The sequence below is a fragment of the Thalia democratica genome, unplaced genomic scaffold (assembly GCF_965202585.1).
Source record: "Thalia democratica unplaced genomic scaffold, ktThaDemo2.hap1.1 HAP1_SCAFFOLD_1555, whole genome shotgun sequence".
Classification (NCBI taxonomy): Eukaryota; Metazoa; Chordata; class Thaliacea; order Salpida; family Salpidae; genus Thalia; species Thalia democratica.
The window spans coordinates 1-27,922 of NW_028140397.1; the positions used below are offsets into that span (position 1 = coordinate 1).

The window sequence follows — 27,922 nt, forward strand, 5'->3', positions numbered from 1 at the left end:
TTCACACGAAGAAAGCCATTTCAAGAATTCACACTTCGATTGCGCAACTCAAGTCGCTCGAATACCAAGTTTGTTTGATTCTAGAGTTGTACTGGTGTATTTATTATGTAGTAAATTTTTAAAACTAGTTTGATTAGCACAAGTTTTATTTTGACAAATACTCAGTTTATTTTTTCTAATAATAATATAACAGTTATTGACTTTCATTTCTAGTTTTAAAGTTCAGATATTAAAGCGAAAAAGTTCAGTTTATATTCTATTCATAGGGAAAGGTTAAAATTTCAAAAAACTCTTTAAATGCTTTTTTAATTTCTGATTCTATTATTATTTTTTAAATTTCATGGTATACATTACAAATTTCTCATTTTGTATAAGACGTCATAAAATATTATGCTCGAAATTTTCGAATAAAAGCATTTATTTTTATGTATAGAAATGTAGCAAGACAGCTACTTGCTCAACTATCTTTAGTCTAAATATTTATTCTTTCTAGGTAAAGAACCAGGTTGCCATGGTAAAAGTGTCAGGGGCCTTTCAGCAGTCCACAGAAGTAATGAAGGCGATGCAGTCCCTGGTCAAAGTGGACACTATTCGCAACAACATGATGGCCATGAGTAAGGAACTGACCAAAATGGGCATGATGTCGGAAATGATGGAGGAAACGATGGACGATGTCCTTGAGGACGACGACCTTGACGACGAGGACACCCAGACCGAAATTGACAAGGTCCTGGCCGAAATCACCCAGGGAGTTGTTGGAAGTTTGCCCCAAGCCGAAGACTCTGCCCTTCCTCAAGTTTCTGTGCCGGGGACTTCCCGCGTAGAAGAAGAAGAAAGCGAAAGTGAAGATGAAGACATGGAAAAGAGATTAGCCGCTTTGAGGGGTTAATGAGACGTAAACTGTTTTAATTTTCTATCTCAAAGTTCTAAAATTTGTACATTTTACTATCTATTTTATTTGTGTTGAAACTCAAATCAAACGATCGAAAATATTTTTTTTTACTTAATTTAAAACTTTGTTTTTTAATAATTTATAGGTTTTATACATAGTTTTATTCTAAAGTTTTTATATTTTGTTTTGAAATTATGTTTACGGAAACAATTTTGATTAAAGTTTTTGAAATTTTACGTGTAGTGTATAAAAATGAAGATGTCTTAAAAATTTATAATTGTTTTAAGTTTTTCAAAACTTTTGAAAAAGTAAAATCAAAAGTTCATTTAAAACTTTCTTATTTTAGATGCGTTTAATATGTCAAGTATTTTGATCTTTTTTGAGTTGTTTTTTTGATAAATCTTAACATTTTTAAATCTTTAAATAAAAGTAAGTTGATTTCATTTTTAACATATGAACAACTTGTTCTATATAAATTGCCTTGAAAGTTATTTGATTATTTAAACCTCAACTTTACTAAGTTTTTTTAGAAAAAAAAGTTAAAGATACAAGAAGCTTTCAGAACCTTACTATTATTATCATTATTAAAAATAAAAAAATGGTTGGAAATAATCTACCTATATCTAAAACAAATTATTTTGAAACAGATTAGTTTGTATGTAAACAGCTTAGCTTTAGGTCTGCAAACTTTTAGTAAAAATATAATATATTTTATGCAAAAATAAAGTAGAAAAAATTTTAACACTACCTCTTTATATAGTTTTAAAATCTTAAAGCTTTATTGTTTAGGAAATAATATAGTTGTTTAATAGTTTATTTGACCAAAGATATTCTTATATAATTTCATTTTAACATTTTTGATAATGGAAGTTACATTACAAAAGGTATGAATTATAAAACTGTTATAAATCGCCAACTTGATCGTCTAAAACTGACATAAGGTGTTTTAGCTTTAAAAGTCCTTATCTTATTAACTTATAAAATAACCTTTACTTGAAAATGGAACTTTACTTCTATATAACACATTTTAACCAATACTTACTTAAAAATAAATTTTGTTTATTTTTAAACTAGATTTCTAGTTTGTAATGGAAATAGTTTACTTAAAACTTTGTTTCTAGTTTTAACTTTATGGGAGAGTTGAATATTTTTAAAACTTAAACATAGGCTCAAGTAGATCTAGAAAAAAACAAAAATATTTTGAAGTGAACTTTAAAACTATGTAGTCATATAAGCTTATTATAAACTTTAAATAATTCAAATGATGTTTTTTCTATTGTTTTTAGAGCATTAAACTGTTAAATAAAATATTTTTGAAAGTTGGAAGAATTAATAAACATATCAGAAAAAACACTGTAAAAAGATGACGATATAATAATGAACTTATTTAAATCTTAAAGATAAAACGTGTTTTAAACTTTTTTGATACGCTAGAATAAAAGTTCATAAGATTTACAATACTTCTAAGCTTTGCATTTGGTATATTTGATTTAGTTAAGAATTTCTCATTATGCATGGTATTTTCACTTGTGCCTTGTTATTAACATAAGCATATTAATTTATTAATATAACCAATAATATTCATGCTATTTGTAAATCCAAAAATTTTCAGGATTGCCACTCGGTCAGGAAAAATTTAAAAAAATGACAAAAGTCAGGAAAAAATGGGGGGTTTTGAAAAAAAGTCAGGAAATTTGATAAAAGTTAAAAAAAAGTCAGATTTTGCAGTTTAAATTTACATAATTCCTTGTATTCCAAAGCCTTCAAATGGTAAAAAATAATTAAAAGTCCTTTAAAGTCAGAAAAAATTCCAAAATTTTCCTAGAAATTTACATAAATATTTAATTTTATTTCCAATGCCTTCACCTGGTATAAATTAGTAAAATATCCTTTATAAAACTGCAAGCATTTTCTATTAGCATATTTAACAAGTACCCTACTTGAACAAGCAGATTTTGTAAGCTTTTTAGTATTGGTGATCTGTAGCAAGGACACTTCCATAGTGAAACTGTGATATATACACAAAAGTTTATATAGCATAATTTTAGAATTAAAGTGTTTTTGGTTTAAATTAATGAGTTCTTTATAACTAAGTAGTTAGTTTAGTATTTTATGTAACAAGTTAATATGTATACTTTACCTGTTTATAATTTTTTCAAAGTTGTTTTAATTTATAAATTAAGTTATAAGAGAGGTATATGCCAAGATTAAGTTTACTTATTGTTTGTATTTTTTGTAGAGTAACTTAAGTTTTTAAAGTAAATGAGAGTATATTTATTTGTTACAAACTTTATACTAAATGATGAGAGGAAATATTTTATACAACAGATATATAGTTTACTTTTGTATGTTTTTTTTTACAGTTACTTAAGTATATTCTTTTTTAATTGATTTTTATTTTAAGGATTTTATATTAAATAGTTTTGGTAGTACTTTATTAAACTAAGTGAACAATTTATATAAGTAAAATTGATTTAGAAAAGTCAGGAAAATTTTGGTAAAAAGTCAGGAAGTTTTTCTGAGCTTGATCAGTGGCAACCATGAGTGTTATAATTATTCACAAATATTGCTGAGCATGAAATTTGAAGTTGAAACAAAAAAACTATTGTTAAGTTGGCATAGCAACATTAGCATCCAGGCAACTTTGCTTAATAGTTATAATTTATAAGCAAAGTTGCCATTATGGCATCGCGTAAAAGTTAAGCTACCATGTTTTAAATTAAAAAAAATGTAGAGTGATTATTCTGAGTTCTTTATTTCTGCAAAACTTACATTAAAAACAAGTTGTTTATCTGCTAAAAGTGGACACACTGTAGAGTAGATATAACTTTTGTTTAACTAAAAAACAATCTCTGTTGGCTTCGTTGATTGCCATTTTCTATGATTTGCAAATTGAGCACAGTTTTAATTAAAGTTGTACTTTACATTGGCAGGGTTGCCACAAGGTCAGGAAATTAAAAAAAAAACTAATAAAAAGTTAGATTTTGTCAGTTTAAATTTACAAAATTCCATATTATCCTAAGCAGGTGGTAAAAAATTAATTAGAAATCCTTGAAAGTCAGACTAAAAATGCAAATTTTTTCTAGAAATTTACAAAATTATTTGAGTTTCAATGCCTTCATCTAGTTTAAATGAATAAAATATCAACTGCTAAACTGCAGAATTTTTCTATTGCCATAATGAACAACTACCCTACTTGAACAAGCAGTTTTTGTTAGCTTTTTAGTATTGATGATCTGTAGCAAGGACACTTTCCATACTTAAACTGTGATATATACACAAAAGTTTATATAGCATAATTTTTTGGTCAAAGTGTTTTTTGTTTTAGTTAATAATTTAGGCAGCAAAAATTGAGGTAAAGATAAATGAATGCAAATAGAAAAAAAAATGAAGCCCACAAGTTGTGGCTAGACTTAAAGAAAAAAATCTTTTCGACAATTGTAGGGGCAAAAAATGAGCACGATTTAAATAAAATGAGGCAAATGGTTTTAACTCTCAAGAAAATGAAGCGGGATGCAGACCAGATAAAGGAAACAATATTTTAATTAGATGAAGAGGTTGAAGTATTAACAAAGAAACGGAGAAAATAAATTTTACTAGATATAATTAAAAAAACAGTGTCTGATTAACTTATTTATTCTTTTAAGGTTTTAATTGTAAAATTTCGTTATTGTTTTAAGGTTTTAATTGTAAAAGTTCCTTATATGTCTTTTCGTTTATTTAGATACATTTATATTAGGAAATGCTAAAAAATTGTGTCTTTTTTCAGACAAGTTGTGTTTATAAGGTAATAATACAAGTATTTTGCTGATAGAGCTCTTTATTGCAAATACATCAATCATACACAGATGGTTCAAGTGATGTAATGGAAGTCAGATGATTGAATTCAGCAAAAAAAAAACTGTTGTTTTAACCTGTATGAAAATAAGATTGAAAACTTTATATAGTTTCAAGTGTTGATTATGTATTTTACAATAAGTTTTAATTAAAAGTAGTTTGATTTAGAAAAGTCAGGAAATTTTTACTAAAAAGTCAGGAGATTTTTCTCAGCTTGATCTGTGGCAACCCTGCATTGGGTTTTGTGGGTAATAATAGACCAAGTGACCTCGCTATTTTTCAGCTTAAACTTTTGTATTTATCTAGATAGAGTTGTTTGAGTACATTTTTTTAACTTAAAATTTTACTTATGTAGGCTATATAATGTCTTAAAAATAACTTCAGTTGATCTAATGTACTCTTTGGTTACATTTTGGCTGGTAGCTTGATTTATATACTCCTTTCAGCAAGTATTGTCCATTGAAATGGCATGCGGTATCTTTTCTGTAAATACAGAGTTTATCAATCAAATTAGATTTGTGTAGCATTTTTCGAATGTATGGTTCTATAATACTTTTAAATCAGTTAAGCAGCTATAACTCAGTTTTATGTTATTTTGTAAAATATTTGAACTGGAACTTTTCTAAAAACCTAAATTTAAAATTTTAAGATGGTTTTAACAGGATTACAGAAAGGAGGATGAATTTTATAATTTTTCTGCTTCTGTAGCTTTTATTGTATGATACTCTGTATGTGGCATTCAAATTCATTATCTCTTCGTGGTCATTTTTTACAAGACCGTCATTATTTGATTTTTCAAACATCAAAGATGTGTTTGTTGGCAGTTAATTTGCAAAGACAGTTACGTATCATTAGACTGATTACCTATCATTGGACTGATTGTTATAGTTTTTTTTTAGTAATTGGATTAGTTATGGATTTATAAGATTTTACTGTTGGCTTTTCTGTAATAATCATACGTATCTTCCCTTAAGCAAAAATAAAAATATCTAAGAAGTCAGCTTTAAACATACCTTTTTAGATGTGTATATCGAAGCCATGATTGCAAAATATTTCCTTCATGTGTTTAGATACCCATTTTTGTTCGCATTTAAAAGCTTTATTTAGAACTGAAAACCTGTTTACACAGTAGCTATATTTATGTATTTCAGAGGTTGTATAGTAAAAAGAGCCTTACTAAGTCTCATATTTCATCTCCCATCTTACCAGTAAATTTTGCAAATTCAGAGTATAGTTATTTAATAAATTAACCTCATAATTATTACGTTAGACACAGCTTAGCTTGGTATCAATTTAAAAACTTTTTTGTTTGTTTTAAATTAGCAAACATTGTTTTAGCCTTTGTTGCAAAGTTGATGCATCAGTGTTTTAATATCCAAGGCTGTTTGCTTAAACTTATAATGACATAACGATTCATCGATAAACTTTCATAACTATGTCTCTATGGATTAGAACGCAAAGCCTTTTTTGTTATAATATTTTTTAATAAACAATGCGGCAACAAGAAAGCCAGAGATTTCTTTAAGAAAATATCCGAACGATAACTCGAGCATTAAATTTTAAGTGCTAACAAAACAAATATTTATTAAGTATTCAGAACTCTTTATTTCTGGAATTCTGGTCCTTATATGGTAATTATTAGACAATTAGAGCCTTCAGAAACCATTTGTATGCTTATTAATACTCAATTGCTTGTAAAAAGACATATGTTAGAGATAGACAAAGAAGAAAAGAGTAAAATATTTTACACAAAAGAATAATAAATATAGTAATTGTAAAAATCCTCAAACAAATCTTACAAATAAAAAGTTTTCAAAAAATAATATATATAGAATATTATATAAATTTACACAGAAAAAAACAAAAATCGAATTTCGTTTATGAAAACTGTTTTATTACTATCAAAATCGTGTGTCAAGGTTTAAAATTTAAACTTTAAACTGTTACTTCTAGCCCTGTTACGAGCTTTAATAAAAGTTTGTTAACAAAATGTCCTTTTTACTTTAGTCTTAAAAGTTATTTTAAAATTTAAAAGATTTTTTACAACTCAAACTAAAGTGTTTGTCAAAGAAAGTTAAAAACTGATGAACTATTGTGTACATAGTTTTGCTTTTGAATTTATTGCAAATTAAGAGTACTTTTTTAAGTAGAAACTTATAACAATTAAAACTTGAAAGAGTTTTTTTTTCAAGTAAAGTCCATTTAAGACTTCAAATTATACTCAATATTTTGTTGTCAAAATAACAAAACATTTACAACAGTTTTAGTTTTGGTACATATTAGTTCATTAAAAAAACGTTGTATATGTTGTAGTCAGCTATTTTTATTTATTTTAGAGATAGATATGATGTAAACACACATTTAAAAGGCTGCTTGGTTCACTTTAAATTTTATTATGATTACTTTTTAAAACTTTATAAAAGGTCTAAATAGTATATTGGTTCTACACAACTGTAAAAGAAAAATAAATATATGTATAAAAGATTCTACTAACTACTTTCTATATATTTTTTTTAATAATATTCAAGAAAATAAAATTTTAAAAATTGAGATGTTGAAAATAAATAAAAATATTTTCTTAGTACATTTTAACAAACCATTTAAAGTTAGAATTGTATCCAGTTGATAGCTAAAGTTTACATAAAAAAGTATTTATAGTTCAACTTCAAGACTTGTTTCTTTTAACCAAAATTTAATAAGTTAGTTTAATTAAAAAGGTACATTAGTTTGAAGTCTTTTTAAGTTAAACTATCTTCATAAAAGTTTTTGAAAAGCCTCATGCCAAGTGTAAAAGAATAAAGTAGAACAAATGCAAAAATAAGCATTTAAGAAAATACTTAAAATTTTAGATTTATTAAGCTAATTTTAATGTAATTAGTAAATATTCAAATTCAAAAGAAAACTCTGATTAATTGATTATGATAAAAACGTATAGAATTTTTTTTACCTTTTTGCAAAGCTGATGCAACTTTCAGGTTATTCTACAGCTTGTGCTAAACTACATGATTAGAGTATAGCTAAATATATTTTTAATACTGTATCTAAATTAATAGGTGTCATTGACCAACTTTTATAACTTATTAGAATCTTAAATTATATTTCTAACTGTTCTAAACAATAGACTATACATAATATAACTATCCACCAATTAAGGTTAGTAAAAAGTCGTTCAAGTGTGATGATAATCTGAATTTACGTACATCTTTGTGTTACAAATATAAAATACTTAGGTAAAGTTGCAAACATACAAATAAAGTTGCCTGTTTTTTTTAGAAAATTGTATAGTTTTAGTTGCTACAAGTTGATTTATGCAGAATGTATAAACCTTAAAAAATAAAATTAATTATAGTAAGGTATTATTTATACTATATTTTAGAGAATTTTAATACTGAGATAAAAATTTAAACTTGAAATATGTTAAATTTGAATTAAAACTATTTTAATTTTGTAGCCTAATTATTTTTAACATTAACGTTTAAAACTAAATTTTTTTCATAGTAATTCAGTTAAAATCAAATTCTTCACACTAGGTAATTAATTAGTCTTTTTTTAATGTAAAAAAATATTATTGTTTTTTATTTATTTTTTTCTTATTACAAACTTTATTACAAACTGTTGAGAACTATTAATAAATAGGAACTACAACTATTATAAAATACAATGTTTACTTATTTAAAATAATTCTACTCATTAAATTTACTGTTCACACTTTGAAAACACTGGTCTTTTTTATGTAAAAAAAAATTATAAGTAATCTTATGTTATGAAATAAAATACACTTTATATTTTTTATTATGCAACTTCGATTAAAAACCAAAAATGTTTTGGATTTGTATTTTGTATTTGTAATTTGTATTATAAAAACAATTAGTTTTTTTTAATCTGTGAGTTTTTATTGTTTTATAAACTTTACTAGCATACCAAAAACGTACTTTTAGGTGTCAACCCTAGAGATAAAAATAAAACTGTTTATTACGGAAAATAATGCATTATCTTATTTGATTAAAGTTTTTTCATTACAACGTGTTTTTAACATATAAATTTCTTAAAATGTACTTATTTAACTACGCTTTTTATTTAACTTATAGAAAAGAAAGCAACTAATTTGACTTCATAGTTTATATTATTTTTCTTATAGTTGTGTAGTTAAAAAAACTTGATATGTATAAATATAATTGCTTAAGTAATGTCAGCTAAACGTTTTTATACTTGATTAATTAATATCTTTTACATCTATACTTCATGCATCATTGTTAACATCATATGCACCAATTCAGTAAGTTTATTCCATTTGTAATAGTAGTAGCAATAACTCATTGTAAACCTTGTATTGTAAACATTTATGGAGATTAATTTTGTTTTTGTAAATAGTACTCGAAGATTGATAAAATATTTCATTGTTTTGTTTTTGAGCTTAATTTATAACTAAAAGTTTTTGCTTCAAAAAAAAAGGCTGTTTTAAAGTTGTTTGCAACAAATTTAAACGTAGTTTATCTTTTCATTAATTCATCAACTGTGTTTATATTTTTTATCACTTAAAATCAATCATTTATTTAAGAGCAATGAAAATTAAATTTTGTTTAATTTAATATCTTTATTTTTCGAACAAAGTAAATTAATACAAGTTATAAGAATATGAAAAGTATGACTTTTCTTAATCTTATAATTTTTTCATTTGAGAAAATAAAACTTTGTTTAAACCATAAGTGATAGAATTTTTAATTAAATCAAAATAAATAGTGGAGAAACTAATAAAAAAAGGAAACTTTTCGTTTTTAATTTTAGTATTTATACAAAATCTTAGTATATGTAATTTATAATTCTACGCAAGGTAATTTTATGTTATGTTGTTTTGATGTGTTAGCTTTGAATTTACGGTAAGGCAATTTTATAGCTTTTAGTTTTACGCTTCTACTATGATGAATTATTCAAACTTAAATGACATATGTTGTCTTATTATAGAACTTTAAATATGTTATCTCAATAAAAGCTTATTACAAGCAGTAGTTAAAAGTTTGCTCAAAGTATCAAAAAAAAAAAAGAAAATTAAATTTGATACCTACCATTTTAAAATAAATATTGGGGTTTGCAATTTATATAGCTTTTAAATAGAAACAATAAAAATACCTTTAAATTATATTAGTAAGAATTGAGAGTCTCAACATGTTTTTTTGATATTTTTTAATGCATAAAAATGAACGCAAATTTATCTTTAATGTAATTGCTAAAAAATCTAAACATTTAATAAAGTTAGTTAATTATTTTAAAATCAGTAATTTTTTTAGTGTTTACAAATGTTTATATACTAACCGGTTAATACAATTTACTATTTCAACATTTAGTTTTTACTATAAAACTTATAAACTAAAAACAAAACTTAATATTTACGATAAAATCATATGATTACATTAAATGTTAATTAATGTACTAAAGCTGGTAATGTATATATTAAAAGTTTTGTGCTAAGTGTAAGATGATTTATTATAAAAACATCTTTGATTAGATTTATGAACAAAAATAAAACAAAGAACACAAACATGGGTTTCTTGAAAAAGCTGTTTCGCAAAAATAAAAAAGTTGACCTACGTGAAAAAGCACGAGAAGTCTCGTCGAGTTGTAGAAAAGAGCAAAGAGGTTTGCAGAGACAAGTGTTTGAGGTCAACAATGCAAAAAAGAAGGTGGAAATTGAAATAAAGAAATTAGCTAAAAATGGTGACAGAGAAGCTTGTAGGATACTGGCAAAGGAAATTGTTGATTCCAACAAGACCATTTCTAGATTTCATAACTCGATTGCGCAACTCAAGTCGCTTGATTACCAAGTTTGTAAAATTAATTCATATGTTTTTTTAATTATAATTTATTTTTTAAGTTTAGAAATGTAAGATTTTTATATTTTAGTTAATGTCTATCTAAAGTCTTTGTTTTATATGATGTTATAAAGAATTTTATGTATCATTAAAAAAGATATCAACTTTCAAAGAATAATATTTTCTTAAATACTTCGAAGAACCTGTTTTTTCTTTAATTGAATAATCTTATTTAATGAAATTCATGAATATACCGTCAGACTTGTTAGGAGCTATCTCTTTAAATTCCTACTAAACTGTTACTACAGTATTAGAGTGTAACAAAATACTGGTGTATTTGGTTATATTTCAAAGTTACTATTTTAACCACAGTAATTGTTTTTTACCTTAAACAGTTTTTTTACAATTCAAAAAAATACTATTAAATAAATTAGGGTTCGATATATTTTTAAGATTAATGGCTGGTTTTATAAAAAAAAAACGTTTTTCTTTATACGCATGTAGCTTAAACTTTGGTTAAAAAAGACAAAAGTATGTTTAACAAATTAAACCTTATTGAAAAAGTCTTTCAACCTTGTCTATAATTAAATTAACATGAGTGACAATTTTTATTATAAAGTATTACAAATTAGGTATTTTTTTATTAATTAAACGTATGTCGCTAACCGAAAACTGTTTCTCAATAGAGCGTAGTTTACTGGCCTACTATTAATACAAAATAAACTTATTTAAATGCTGCAATAAAGTTTACATAATTAAAATTTTAAGATTAAGTTAAATAACTTTTTTAATAATTTTTGTTGCTGTTAACAATACATACCTTATATTATTTTATGTGGTAATGGAAGCGAATATTAAAATAAACTAAATAAAATGCTTATAAATGCTAGATCATAGCCTAATATATGGGGTTGGGCAGCTTTTCTATCAAGCGGTCCATGTTTTAATGAAAACTTTTGCGAGCTGGATTTCTTTAAAAAGTCTAAGCGAGCTGCATAACTGAAAAAAAAATGGTACAAAAAAAATTAAAAGTAAAAATGCACTTGATGAATCATTTAATGACCAATGTTGTAACTAAAAATATAATTACTACCACATTCAAAAACATCTGTTATTAAAAAGAAATATTTCTTAATGTGAACAAGATATTTTAAAGTTAAAAAGATATGTGGTTGGCAAGAGATTTCTCTTATTGGGATGGAGCTTGTCCGTGAGTCGTACGTTGTCTACCCCTAGCCTAATTTTTAACGATAGATAAAAAAAAGTTTTGTATCTTAGAAACTGATCAAAAATATTTATATAAGGATATTTACTCCTGACAGATGATTAAAGCTAGTATTTAACAATTCTTATAGTACAAAATGTAAAATCAATATTGTCATTTTTTTCTATAACTTGTCAGGTAAAGAACCAGGTTGCCATGGTAAAAGTGTCAGGGGCCTTTCAGCAGTCCACAGAAGTAATGAAGGCGATGCAGTCCCTGGTCAAAGTGGACACTATTCGCAACAACATGATGGCCATGAGTAAGGAACTGACCAAAATGGGCATGATGTCGGAAATGGTGGAGGAAACGATGGATGATGTCCTTGAGGACGACGACCTTGACGACGAGGACACCCAGACCGAAATTGACAAGGTCCTGGCCGAAATTGTTGGAGCTCTTCCTAAAGCTAAAGACTCTGCTTTGCCTCAAGTTTCAGTGCCGAGGACATCCCGCGAACATGAAGAAGAGAGTGAAAAGGAAGATGAAGACATTGAAAAGAGACTAGCGGCGTTAAGAAACTAAATTAGTGTATAAAAATTTTTTTAATTTAATAGATTTAGAATGTATTTAAGTTTTTAGGTCGTAGCTCATACTCTATTTATTTATGAATTTAGTTTACACAAAATGAACTTATTATATGTATTTTATAAAAACTAGTGTTAATTAGATGTTGAAGTTAAATAAAAAAAAATCCACTTTTTTTATAGGAGTTATAAAACGGAAAAAAAGAACTATGTTGAGAATGTTTAAGAGATTGATTTTTAACTTTTCGTACTATTGTAAATAGATGTTCTATTCTATGTTAATGAATGTAAGAAATGGTCAAAAAACCAATACTTAAGTTTCCTTTTAGTTTAAAAACCAATACTATCAAAATTCTTATTAGAAAACTGAACGCTTAAACGAGTAACCATTTTTATTCGACTTTATTGACTTTGAAACTTCATTAAATCGTTATCAAGTTTGATTTTTAATAAATATGAGTTGTATTTAGCTAATTGTATTTAATTAAAGATTGTTAAATGTATTTTTATATTATAATTTAAAAAAACTTGTGATCTTGTTAGCATAGCTGTTAAAAGGTTTTAAATTTAATGCACTTGTTACTGTGATATTAATGGCAAAATAGTTATAAGTAGTTTGTAAATAAGGTTATACTAAATCTATAAAACTATATATAAAATGAGAACAGGTCAAATATGCACGAAGACACTTTTGCACGAAGGGTCTAATATGCACGAAGGGTCGTTTTTGCACGAGAGTGAAAAAAAAAACAGAAAAAGAAAATAAAAATCAAAAAGACAAAAAATAATTACCGACCGAGGGTAAGGGTTAGGGGTAACAGTGATAGTAAAAATAAATAAGAAAAAGTAAAAAACTATAAAAAAGTAACAAAAAAAAAACAGTTACCGACCGAGAGTAAGGGTTAGGGCTAAAAAGAAAAAAAGAACCTAATAAAATTACTAATCAAAGAAAAAAACAAGAAATATAATAATAAAAAAGAAATACCGACTGAGGGTAAGGGTTAAGTTAGGGGTAATAGTAATAATAAAATATAATATAAAATTAAACTAACAAAAAAAAAATTCAACCCGTGCAAAAGCGTCTTCCTGCATATTTTACCCTTTCGACATATAAGACAAAGTTTTAATTTCATACTTATTATATTGTTTGAAGTACTTTCAGATCCTTCTTCGGCAAACTAGTTTTTTTTTGAACAAGAATGGTTTACTTAAATTTATAAAATATGAAATTTATTCTTCTTCACTTTAATCGCCATAATTAGAGGTTGTAATACTGCGGTTTGGAGGCCTGATGCAGTCCGCAAAGTAGAAACGTATTGCCCGTACGCAGTTTTTATCTTGAAGAGTATATCTTAAAAAGCAAGTACATTTTTTCGTGTGCTCTTATTTTAATAGTGAGCAAACGGGAACGGGTCAGAAAAGCACGGGCGTCACTTTTGCACAGAGTGGCACCTTAGAACGGAATGACACGTAAGCAAAGAGTGATACTTTATCACGGAGTAACACTTTAGCACGGAGTGACACTTTAGCACGGAGTGAAACTTTAGCACGGCGTCAATTTAGCACGGAGTGTCACTTTAGCAATGAGTGACACTCTAGCACGGGGTGACACTTTAGCACAGGATGACACTTAAGCACAGAGTGACACTTTAGCTAGGAGTCTGATTTAAAATAAATAAAAAATTTTAATGATATTTAAAGTCAACAAGAAATATTTTTAAAACTTAATTATTTTTATCAAAAACTTATGTATAACTTAAAAAGAGCTAGTTTGAAAATGATTAAAAAAAGTACCATTTTTTAGTTACTACTGAAAAGATACTACTTGAAATTTTCAATGAAAAATATTCAGTGCTAAAAATGGATTCACTGATAGATATTACAAATGTTTTAAGTACATATAACATTTCTTAATAAAAGTACAAAAAAAAAACACTTTTAAAACAACTATTACTATAAAAGAGCTGTAAAGTTTAAAAAATTCTTATAAATTATTCAAAATCAGTCAATCTATATAGTTTTGAAACATTTGTTACTATATAAATTCAAATTGTTGTTAACATATACATATTGAAAGTAATTAATTTACCATAGTTTTATTATTATAACGATATAGTTTTGTTTAAGTTAAATTTTTAATTTGTACTCTAGAATTAATTATAGAGTACTATAAGTACAGTATAATTAATAAAAGTGATATCATCAACGTTTTATTTAAAATAAATTAAGATAACATGTTAATTTCAATTGTGATTAATAGTTGTTTTGTTTTGATGAATATCTTAAGTCTGTAGAACAAGTAGCTTTACAATAAACAAAATAAACAAGAACACGTGAAGACAAACACAAACGTGTAGTTTGATAGTTGATGAACAGCAAATCAAAAAACCTTTATCACAACATGAAAATCTAAAGGGTAGATAAAAAAAGGATAAGAGTTGAATAGAACATATAAAATTTTGGTTTGCTAAATACACAACTAGTTATAGCTATATAAATGGAATTGTTATACATTGCAAATTCAAACATCAAACTTCAAATCAACAAAAAAATATTTTAAAGTACTATTTTATTTTATTTTAGTAAGCGAAAAAAAAGATATTATTTTAAACGAGAACTATCATAAAATGTTTGAGTACCAAAAAAGTTTATTTTATGTTACAGAACAACAATGAAAATGTTTATAAACTTATAGAATTTATTTTTTCAAAGTAACTTTTGATACTACTATATGATATATATCACATCAAAAACACATTTAGTGTAAAATTTTCTTCAAATATTGAATAAAAGTTTCAACAAAACTTTTGAAAAAACATTATAAACAGCATAAGCAATCGCTCCAATAAGCACAGAAAAACTGAACATAATTTCTCTTTGCGTCCTTATAAACAGTGGATGCGTTTCCATAACTTTTCGAACGATGTTTCCCTTCTTGTTTTTATGTGGAAACTGCTTGTTTGGTACTGGCAAGTTAAGAAATTTGCAAAGTGGTTCCCACCCGTCTTTGAAATTGTAAACGAGTAAATGATTCTTTGGTGAAAACTAAGATAGATTAAGTATTTTCTGTGGTGATGTTTAAAAATCATAATTCTTTTTACAATACATTATGCGTAAACCTGTAAATTATTGAAATACTTTAAAAACTTAAGTTTTGTGATTATATACATCATACTAAGTGTGATTATTAACTTAAGAAATCTATACTTATATTTCTAAGAACATTCTACGATGTAAATTGTAGTTTTAATAAATTATAAAAATATCTACCTATATTTTTATTTTTTCCTTTAGGAAAATTGTTTAAGTATTTTTTTCAACTGTAGCAAACACTTTTATAAAATAATTTGATATTGAAAAAAATATTTTAACAATAAAATTTAAATTGTTTTTAATAACACGATTGTGCTAATAACTATAAGCTATTGAGATTTGAATCTATTAACCTATGTGGTACTTTAGGTGACCTAGAAAAACTAGAGCAAGGTTTCCCAAACTTTTTTTCAAATGGCCCCCCTTAAAAGAAATTAAAAAAGCTATGGCCCCCTCTAACAAGATTACTCAAAAAACTACCATTAAAAACACCTAGACCTTTTTTTTTGCTCTTTAAAATCAACTCCAGAATATCTAGTGTAAGTTGTTTCAAATTATGACCTCTTGTTCCCCCTGTGGCTACTTTACTGCTCATGCCCCCCACCCTTTAGCCTCTTTGCTGCTCATGGTCCCCTGAACATCTGTCATGGCCCACTTTGGGAAACCCTGGACTAGAGACTATTTCAACTTTTTTAAACAAATTAGAATTATGTGAAAAAAAAAATTGACTACAAAGTGTCTTTATTTATTTGTTTATTTAATTGGCCATTTTGTTTTTGTTTGACTTAGTTTAATAGTTGTTTTTGCGTTGATCATTTTTTTACTCGTATTATTCTCATTAATTAACTAGTTTTAAAAGTTTTGTTATTTTTAGAAAAAACTGTGCATTAAATTTTGTTAGTCTGCAGTAGGTTTCTGAAGATATTTAGTGAGCATATATTTAATAACTTTTTAGTTGTACCGATATTATATAGAAATTTGAGACACGATTCATTTAAAAACATTGAGAAATTAAGTAAAATATATCTCAATTAGTGATGAAGTATTTAGCAAAATTTCTAATTTACACCCAAATTTAATTTAAAGTTTACTATAAAAAATAAAAAGATAATTGCTAACCTTTCTTTGATGTTCGTTTATTGTGTTCATCTACTGAATTACTTACGATCACTAAACTGTAAAAACCAATTAAAAAAAGACCAATAATGTACCCTATATATTCAAGACTTCCATATTTAGGTAAAGAAGCAATAGCTTTTGAATAGAATGTCAAAAATATTGTCAACTCTACTTTTAATTCTGTACAACTAAGAATAAGCCAATTTAGCAGAAAACTTTTGAATGGTATTTATAAAGGATGTCACCGCCGATCTAGAAGAAAGTAAAATCATTTACAAGTTCAAATGCCACTGTGATTGTGTATACTGTGTATATTGGAACATCCCAAATATTTCATGTTAGTAGAGACCAACGTGTTTCAAAATCCCTTAAAAGTTGGGTGACACGAGTTTGAATAAACCATCGAATAGGTCATCAGCAATAGCTGAAAACTTATTAAACAATTATGATTGTGCGAAAAGCTAAAATTATAGTAATTTCTAAATTTTAATTAAAGCACGTAAATAATATCATCTAAGCGTTTTAGAATCTTTATTTACAAAAAATGTTTAGATCTAAGTTATGCAAAGCAACAGTACGTTTAGAAATCTAACCTTTATAAGTTGTTATTAATGTTTTGTCTAGTTTGTCGCTCATTTTATTTTATTCATTGTTTGTTTTCCTTTTATATTTGTACGTATGCTTATCTTAGTCAAATTAGTAATTGATTTATAAATGTGTAATTATTAATTGTTAATTTATCTCTAATTAATTTTGCATAATTTTGCTTAATTTATCAATTGAGTATTTTCTCATGAAACCTTAAATTGTTGACTTACTCAAAATTTAATTTCAAAATATTTGCTAACAGAAGTATTTGTTAAGGGTTAGCTGAAATATATCTTCTTTGTTTGCTCAACATTCTCAAATTTTTATATAAAATATACTAAAAGGTTTGTAAAAAAAGCAATGGAGTATTTCTACATATTTTGATTAAGTTACAATAAGGTTATGTTTATATTTCTAAATAAAATCTATATTAACAAATTCACACGAAATTAATACACCTTAAATAAAAAATAATTGTAAAAATTCTTTACATGTCAAAAATAAATGACAATACTTGTAAAAATAAGTGTTCACTAAAAATCTAATAGAAAATATTTTTATATAAATTTAAAAAAAAAATGAATAATTAAATTGTTCTAGTATATCAACTTTGTGATATTAAAATAATTTTTGTTATAAGTTTTATTTATAATACGAGATACTTTTAAATTAGCTGCAATAGATTAAGAGAACGATAGAACATTTAAAAAAAGTATTAATAAGTTTAAGTCGTTGCCGCTTAGCAAAAAAAAACAGATTTATGTTTTAGTTGCAAAAACTATTATTAAAAGCATTTTATTGTACTTTTATACTGAAAACAATACAAAACTAACATTTAGTACATAGTTGTTGTGTGTTCTGTAGTGTGCCTCATAAAAGTCTCATTCATCTTTGTACAACTAAATAAACTTGTATAAGGTTTAACTCCACAAATTACTTGTACTGTTAAGTTGTTACATCAAGTTAAAAAAAATTAAACAGAAGTTAAGATTGAAAATATAATTAGATTTTACTATAACAAGTAAGCAATAGTAGAAAAGACGAAAAAAAAAAATCTTTAAACATAACTTTTTTATATTAAGTCAATGTTTTTTGAAATAATTTTGATATTACAAAACACTTAGACAGTTCTTGTAAAATGTAAATAGTTGTATAATACTGATTTACTATTTTAACTTCTTAATTGGTGAAAAAATGAGTTTTACTCTAAACATTATAAAAATGGTGATATCTGCGCAAATCTAAACTTAAAAAAAAACAAAATAATATTATAAAGATGTTTAATAAAAAATGTTAGTTAAAGTAGATAATGTCTAAAAAGAGATGGTTAAACTAAAACTTGTATTTAACACTTTTGATACAGCGAGTTTAAAATATTTATTTAAATTTATAATTAGTAGGTTAATCAAAAAAAGTATTTATCTTTAAAATGTACATTTAACTAGTTCAAATTTCCGCTCATATCTACAGCAATTTATGACAAAAATTTAATATATAAAAACAAAAAGCAAAGTTTTAAAAGCTAACTCATTTTTATCGCATATGCTTTGAATTTCCACATTGTTGGGCTCAAGTAAGACAATAATCGGAATATGAAATAACTTTCACTTTCAAATTGATTCTACATACTTCTCCACCAATCATTCTCGCTTGCTCGCTTGGAAAATACAATCTAAAATATATTTGATAAGTTAAAGTGAGCAACGTTTTTTGTATTCTACTTACTGTTTGTGATCTTATAGAAATTCTTTTTATAAATGATAAATAAAACAAAGCAATTACAGTGAAAATCACAAAAAAATACTGCGGTCGGCGAGCGTGTAAATCTAGCGAACTAAATCAGAAACTGTTTAAGTTTACACTAGATATTCTAGGGTCTGGAATTTTTGGATTTTAATCTAGGCATTCTGGATTTTGTAATGAAGAGTAGAAATAAGTTACATTGTAACTAAAACTAAACATTTTGCAAAATATTTGTAGTTTTAGTTACAAAATATTTGCAAAATATTTCTCAAGTTATTTTATAAAATCATTAACAGAGAATACTAAAAGGTTCGCAATTAATTTAGTAAGGTGTTTATTTTAATAATGTACTTTACTTTTTGTGTACAGGAACTTTCTATTTTCACTAGTTTTTTAAATAAACAATAACTAACTGTATATTTATAAACAAAAGTTCTCACCAGCACAAACCTACGATTAAGTATTTAGGAAAAAAAGGCATAATTTGAGTTGTTGTAGACCTAGTTGTTATACATACACTAGATTTTCTTATTTAGATTAGCATGCGTCTATTTTTGATGAATTAAGTGTAAAAAGTATAATTCATAGAACAGCTTGACGTTTAGAAGCTTTATTTATAACGGCTGTATATTGAAAAAAATGACATTGAAATTTTTACCATATCTGATTAGTAAGTACAAGCATAAGTTTCAAAATATTTAACGACATTAACTAAATAAAAATTACATCATGTCATTATTTATATTATACTTATAAATTTACTTTTTTTCTCTTATTTGACTTAAACTTAATTTTCGTGATTGCTATTACAAAAACTTTGAAAAAATATTACAAAAAAACTTCTAAAAAGAAATCTTTCTAAGTTTCTAGCAGTTTTTGATTTTGATAAAAAACTGGTAATTTTTTCCAGTCACTTTTATTATAGTTATAAACATTTTTTACTACTTAACATTAAGAAACTAACAAACCGAATCGTTAATATTATACTAGTATTGAGTTAATATACATCATAAAATCAAGAACTTTATAAGTTGTATAAGTATGGATAAATAGAAATATGATAAGTTCTTTTTTGCATAAAACTAAAGTAAAGTTTCGACTTTGTTAAAGTCAAGATGGTTCGAAAACCTCTTGTAAAATAAGCTTTAGAAAACTAAATGTTTTTAAACTTTTACTTTTTCGTAATCGTTCACCTTATAAAATGAAATACAATATTTTGACGCTGTTTTAATGGGTAGGTGTCAAATATGCACGAAGGGAAACTTTTGCACGTTGTTACTTTTGCACGAGGGGTCACTTTTGCACTAAGGGTCCCTTCTGCAAGAAGACACTTTTGTACGAGCTAAAAATTTTACATATTTTTTTTACTTTTTTTGTTAATTTAATTTAATTACCTCTAACCCTTACCCTTAGTCGGTAACTTTTTTTTTTTAATTAACTTTTTTTTTAGATTTTTTTTTTAACTATTACATTTACCCCTAACCCTTGGTCGGTATTTCTTTCTAGTTAATATATACGTTTTTTTAATATTATTTCTACTTCTAATTTTTTTTTACTACCACTGTTACCTTTAACCCTTACTCTTGGTTAGTATCTTTATTTTTTCATTATTTTTGCTCTGGTGCAAAAGTGACCCTTCGTGCAATATTGTCTTTGTGTAAAAGTGACCCCTTGTGCAAAAGTGTCATTGTGCAAAATTTTCCCTTCGTACAAAAATGTTTTCGTGCTTATTTGACCCTTCCCCTGTTTAATTCTTTTAAAAAAGTCATGTTTGTTGTCCAAGTTTTTGTTATGACCCCGATTATGTTCTTATTTGAATATACCTGAAACGCTTTATGTATTATTATGAGGTGTTTTGGGTGTTATTGTTACTCATTATACCCCAAAGAAGTTATAGATAGTGCATAAATAGCTTATTTTTAATGTTCAAGTTTAAAGATTATAATTTATTTTGCTTTTGAACAGATTTAGACAATTTTTTCAATTAGATATGTTTTTAAAGAAATGTTTGAAATAGTTTACGACTGCTGAAGGTTTATTTTGGTTTAAGATAAACTAAAGCTTGATCATTTTGAAAGGATGTAGAGTATTTTATCATGTGAACTTTACACATTTTATTTCTTCAATGGGTTTTAAACCTAGTTATTAAACTTGTTTTCACTTCTAGTAAGTAAATCCTCAAAAAATATTAAACAAAATACTTTCACAAATATTATCAGATATTGTTACATTTTTTTTGTATCGAGCTTAAAACAATTACATAACTATAAATATTCTTAAAATGTATTGTATCATTTATTTAAAAATTTCTAAAGATGTACAAAAAAGTTAACGTAAGTTTCCTAAAAACAGATTTTGATTTTCACTAGACTTACAATTATTTTAAGATATTAAGCATCTTTTGTAACATCTTTAAACTTATTCATCTTCAACTATATATAAACGTGTTGTGTTAATTTTGGTATTTTAAGAGTAGTGACATCAAAATACAATAAAATGTCTAGAGTTCTAAAGCAGAATTTCCCGAAATTGGAAATACCACACCTTTTAAGTGTGATTTTAGTAAGTCGGAGATAATAAATAGTAAGAGGGCAATATTAAAACTTTACGAAATATGGGGGCGTAAGCTAGTAAAGCGGCAACAACTAACTTAAAAAAGTTGTTTTAGGGGTTTTTGATGAAAAGTAAAAAATGGTCGAATTTCGTAAAAAATGAAAAGTTTAAAAACAGTATATATTTAATTTTTAGGATTATTAAGTGCATATTTTGGTTAATTTTATTAAAAAAGTTTATTATAGACTCAGTAATATTTAATTAAAACTTATTGTAGAAACGCATGTTGTTATACTTTGTGTATTTATTTGTTTTCAATAACTACAAGAACATTTACCATTAACTTATTTAATTTACTTTAGTTTGTATTTTACAAATTTTAAATATCTTGAAAAAGAAAAAAAAAAATTAAATTAACAATCCATGCTATAAGTACTAAAAAAATCAGTAAAGATCAAAAAAAGGTATTAAAAAAAAACCGAAATAACAGTTTAAAATTTTTCAAGTAGTTTTATTAAATTTTTTAATATAAACTTTATGCTAAAAAGTACCATAAAATTCAATTAAAATTATATAGTTTGCATATATTTAAAAATTCATTTCACAGCTCTTAAAAGTGTTATTTACCAAATTTTATGCTTAATTTAACAAATTTGGTTTACAAATTCAATCAGTTTTAAATAATTTACAACTTGAAAAGTTTCATATGTTAAAAATAATGGGTAAATCTGCCTCTTTAATTCTCTTCAAAATCTGATAATTTTATCTAATAATTTCAAAAGCTAAAAAGAATCTATAAATTATCTTTAGATATCTCTTTCAATGGCTCTTTACTTGCATTTCCAACTTCTTCATTGTACATTTCACACTAAAAGTTTTTTGTTGATATAAGATTTTCTTAAAAATTAATTATAATTTCCCATTGAAATTTCTTATATTAGCTCATTCAATTATAACTTAATTTGGTAAATTATATATAAATATACACTAACGTTCCAAAATACATTGTCTTCGAAAATTTTTGTGTCTGTCAAGGTACTCATTACAGGTATGCAAATGACAAAGCCAGTAAAAATTCCAGATACAACAGAAATGGTGAGGCATGCCAGCATTGCGTATATTTGATAAGAAGCTTGTACAGAAGATGATGAATGCTTGATAACGTTTGAATAACTGTTGAAATATTTTGCTTTAAATATTGATAAATATGTTTTATAACGTATCTTTTATAACTAAATAAAAAAATATGTAGTATATTTATAGCTTAATAGTCGACAAAAAATTTGGTCCAAGGACCTGGTGTACGAACAAACCTTTCGGTTATCGAGGCGTTCACCACGGATACCTTTTAAGGACCTAAATACTAACAACTAATGCGAGTATATACTTAAATGCAGAACATATACCTTTTAAATTTAAAACTCTTAGATACGTAGACAAAGTGATATACGAAAAAAAAGGTTGACAAGTTATTTTTAATTTTAAAGTTATTAACTGAACCTATCAATGTAGTTTGTTTCAGAGGCGTATGCAGCCGCAATAGCACTCGCAACACCTCCCAATATACCCGGCATTCCATGTAAGTTATGCACTCCACAAGTGTCGTGTAGTCCCAATCTTTTTCTCAAAAACGGCTGTTTTTTAACGTTTTCATTGTTTTAAAAGTACGAATATGACAAACTTTGACGATATTTTTGAGTTTCATACATTTTGAACAGTTTAATATAAAGATTATTGTATGAACATAAAGTAAAGTTATATTTTTATAAGATGTTAAAAAACTGTATAAACTATATAACGAATGTTTCATTACGTTTTTTAACTTTTTTAAGATGTGTTAAACACAAGTTACAACTTTAGCATTTAGTTTTGTCAAAGCTGCTTTAAAAGTTAAATATAACTAACTACAACTAAAGCAAAAAATAACCCAATGGTTGGCTTAAATTATGGTTTGTAATGTATTTTTTGTTTTTATTTTTGCAATGTTTTGTTAGTAGTTTTCCTTGTATTTAATTTTTTCTTAGACAATACAAGATATAAAAAGTTTATCAAACTTATCAACTTTATAAAGTTTATCAACAGTAATAGTAACACTAAATTCTATGAAAATGTTAGTTTGTATTCTAAATACTTACTATTTGTAAATTATACCCAATTAAAAATCACTTTTATAAATATTTCTTTATAACAAAAACAATTTTGTGTTTGATTTTGAAAGCGTAATAAATATAAAATACTAAAATTTTTTAACTATTTTTAATTTTTGTTTACTTCTTTTTTGAATTTAATAAACTATAACTAACTTATACATACACTTATTTATTTAGTTTTTAAACCAAGGCATCAGAAAAAAGCTCTCTTTTTAGTTTTAGTAGTTTTTTTTTTGTTTAAACCTACTAAAAATAATGTACTTTTTAAAATGTCGTTTTATACTTATAGTTCACTTGAGTACAAGCTTATTTTTTACAAGTATCTTTTGTAGCTTCAGCGACTATTTAAAATTTTTGTTTAACCTGCATATATGCAAATCCTAAAACGGAAACAATGCCGCTTATTGCTCCAATCAGCAATGCACCAAAAGGTTGCACCAAGAAGTCGGCTGCCGTTCCAATTGCTACACCTCCTGCAATTGCTGCATTTTGGATTTGCATCTAACATTTTCATTGTATAATTTAATATAAGTATGAAACTATGAGCTTATGTTGTTTTTCTTTAGTATTCTAGTTAAACTTATTATCATAGTGTTAAAAACAATATATATAGATTAGCCTTATAATTGTATATTTTCTAGCTGTTATGAATAAGTGTAAAGTAAATAAGTTTAAATCTAAAATAGTAAATTCAGTAGTTATGAAAAGTCAAAGAGTAAAACCTAAAACCTGAAATGTTACCTTATAAATTCTAAAGTTTTATATTTTGCCAAAAAATCTTTATACTTTTAAAAATGTTTATTGATAAAATTAATAATTAAAGTACAAAAATTCTTAATCCTAAAATAATTGTAACATGATAAAATACAAATTTTAAATGCTGTAAATATTTTAAATGCTGTTTTTCAAAACTTCGACAACAATTTTAGGTTGAAGTAAGTTTTAAACGTTTTTTAAACTGTATAATTTAGTTTTTAAAAGAGGTGAAAAGTTATAGTGTTTTCTAAATACAACATTTAAAACAAATTTATCAGAATAAACTAAAGTTAGAACACTCGGTGCTATAACAATTATAGCAAAAATTCAAGGCAAGGAAAATTTATAATTTATGTGAAAAAATATCAATTGAAATTTAAACAGTCGGGCTTCAAATGAGTAGTTTGAAAACGAATTGTTTTTATGGTAACACATGGTAGCTAACTAAATTAGCTATTAAAATTCAGACTAAAACTAAAGGATTTTTCGGTATATTTTCAATTTAATAAATAATGTACTGAGATATATTAAATTTTGTTTGCTTAATTTGTTTGTCGACTATATCGCAGAACAATTTCTACTAATTCATCATTTAAAATAGTAACTGAATAAAATAAACTAACTTACATTTGAGTGCAAATTACTAATTTTTACAGCTTAAGTTTTAATCATTTTAAAGTAAATTTAAATTAATCTTTTAAAATTTTTAAAAGTGTAAGTAGCACTTTATCTAAAATAACTAAAAACTTTTTGAAGCTGAGAAAATAACACTTACAATTTTTTTTATTTAGTTTCTAAAATGTTAGTGTAAAAACGCACTGGGTTGAAGTTGTTGTTTTCTTCGATTAGTGCCGAAGTTGCAAACGTCATAGTAGTTGACGACGTAAGACTCATTATCGTGTTGATGTAAGCCCTCATCCGATCACTTCCAAATGCAGGTGATGCATTGAAGCTTGGCCAGTAGAGCCAAGAAAACAGAGTTCCTAATGTATAAACTTTTTAAAACCTTCAAAAAGTAGAACTCTAGAAAAAAAACATGAATTAACAAAGCAGAATACAGTAAAAAAAAATTTATTTCAGTTCTTTAAAAAATTCCCACTAGTGAAGTTTAGAATTAAATAAGGTAAAACTTAATGACAAAAATAAATGTTATATAAAATACAAGAAAATTATTAAAAAAAAATTGAAGTACGTTATGAAATTTAGAAACGCATATCAAAAAAAATGTTGAATTTTTTCAATAAAACAGATAAATGAAAAGCACGCTTACCTATAAATGCGTATATATCTGATTGGTATATTGAACTTTCTTTCTCTGATTTGTATGAATAAAATCTTCCTAAAACAAAAGACACAGCTAAACCAAAGTAAGCTCCAAAAGCATATATAACTATTGTTCCTCCTATATCGCTTAGCTGCAGTTTTATAAATCAGTTAGTAACCAATGTAGCTGTCAAAACTTACATGATAGTCTACACAAAAAAGACTAGCTTTTTAAATAAACAGTTAATTTGCCTGTAATTTTCTTTCCATCGAAAATTTATTATCATTATTTTATTATAATGAAACAGAAAGTTTTTAAGTGGCTAGTTTAAATGTTAAGTAAATAGCTATATTTATTTAGTTCTTTCTAAGTAATACTGTACATTTTATTGTTTTTAATTTTTTTTTTCTTGCAAGTAGTTTTAGCTTTTAAAAAGGCTTGCAAATGTGACAATTAAAGTACAACTATAAGATTTTATTATAAAGTATTCTACTGGTCAAAAAAAAAATACTGAATAGTAAATGATACTTTTATCATAATTGAACTATTTTTACTGTTTAATGACTAGTTTATGAACAACATAAATGAAAATCAAAATATAAAGATACTTTTTAATTTTTTTTTTAGAACTATTTGCTTTAGCTGGTTATACTTTTTAATTATCTAGATTTACAAACACTTAGCGTAATATGTTCTTGGTTCTTTTTTAAATTACCTTTGTGGAATCTCGATGTAGGTTAAGTGAATTACAAATATGAATTTGTTATTACAAAGTACAAAAATATTGATAGTTGCTGGTTGAAAATAAATAAAATACGATTAGAGACTTTATTTAGAAAATTAACATAAAAACTGATGAAGGTACTAGAACAACTAAGATTAATATTAAAATGTGTTATATTTAAAAAAGTCTTGATTTAAATTTTATTAAGGGCGTTTTAAATAAAAATGTTGAAAAACAAGAAAACACTAATAATGTGAAAACTAACGATTACAGAAAAGTTTAACTATGAAATGAACTATTGTTAAGTTAAAATGATGCTAGTATTTAACAGGAGTATTAGTACGACAAATAACAAAAAAAAAAGTTATTAAAGAGTAAGGATTTCATATAACTGATGAAAAAACATCAATATTGGACTGCTATACTTTAATTTTACCATATTAATAGACAGTGTTCGTACTACTACGTTTTATCAAGATGTTTGAAAACATTTTTATTTTGCAACCTTTTGAAACCACTGTATAAACACTAAAATTTATGTAAGTTTTGGAAAAATATATACTTAAAATAAACTTATTTCTAATAACTTTTTCAGTAACTAACTTATTACATGAAATTAAAAGATATTAATTATTTTCTTCTTTTTATTAGTGCTTAGATGAAAATGTTTTTAACTATTCAAAGTACACTTTTGTACTTAGTTAAATAAGAACTTAGGGCTTACTCTATTCTAGTTAGACCTATCGTATTTTAGAAATTTTTATAAACGTGATAAGATTTAAGTGCGTCAAAATATTAATTAACAAAAACATTCAATTTAAAACAGTAGTTCTTATAAAGTATTTAGTTCATCTTTTTTTTTGTACTAATATATATAATGTAAGATTCAAACAAGAAGTGTTCTAGAAGGTTATGTATTAAAAAAGTAAAACTTTTTTTATAAAATGGTCTTTATTTAAATAAATCTACAAATTAATATATTTAAAACATTTAACATTAAGCTGAAATTAACTTAAAACTACGAAAAAAAAGTTTTTTATAACAAATTTGTTAAATAATGTATAAAATCAAAGTTTAAACAAACTTAACTACTTTATTTAACAGCTTAAATTAGTTTTTACCTTTAACAGTGATGTAACGTACAATGAGACATTATAAAACACGACTTCTAATGTAGCCATTACTATCAGCTGCATAGGACTTGTTTTTCCCAAAACTGCTCCAAACGAAACTAAAACAGTAGCTACAGCGAAGTCCGCCTTAAGAAAACTGTTGTTTAAAAAAATTATAAATAATAAAAATGATAAATATAGAATAAAAATTATTAAAAGCTCTGATTTTTTTTTGTAAATTTTTATTAGGTTTTTAAACCAATGCTTTAAACGTTCCAATTACGAAAACAAAATAATGTAATGTTAAAATTGTTCACCTTGTTCTTTACTTTTCATTCAGCTCAATGTCAATACATAGTTAAACTTATAAATTTTTTAATTCTATTTTTAAAAATTTTTAATATTATGGAAAAATAAAAAAACTCGTAAAAACTTATAGAAATATAGCAAAACTCTAAGATCATAAAAAAACCGCATTTAACTCAAAAATATGATT

At 25.3% G+C, this 27,922-nt stretch overlaps 1 protein-coding gene and 2 pseudogenes across 2 annotated transcripts; 2 read left to right on the forward strand and 1 right to left on the reverse strand.

The window, feature by feature from the left end:
• Positions 1-5: 5 nt before the first annotated feature.
• On the forward strand, positions 6-889 carry LOC145848605 (charged multivesicular body protein 3 pseudogene; annotated as a pseudogene). Its single transcript, XR_014372063.1, has 2 exons — positions 6-68; positions 494-889. The product of XR_014372063.1 is annotated as a charged multivesicular body protein 3 pseudogene (transcript).
• A 9,377-nt stretch (positions 890-10,266) lies between these two features.
• LOC145848603 (charged multivesicular body protein 3 pseudogene) lies at positions 10,267-12,322 on the forward strand (annotated as a pseudogene).
• Positions 12,323-22,176: 9,854 nt separating this feature from the next.
• On the reverse strand, positions 22,177-27,583 carry LOC145848604 (ammonium transporter Rh type B-A-like; the record flags this gene model as incomplete). The annotated part of the gene is made up of 7 exons (XM_082953961.1): positions 22,177-22,288; positions 22,413-22,593; positions 22,921-23,054; positions 23,934-24,071; positions 25,146-25,309; positions 25,597-25,741; positions 27,436-27,583. Coding segments are annotated over 7 exons (985 nt in total), but the record flags the coding sequence as incomplete, so codon positions are not given.
• Between the last annotated feature and the right edge of the window lie 339 nt (positions 27,584-27,922).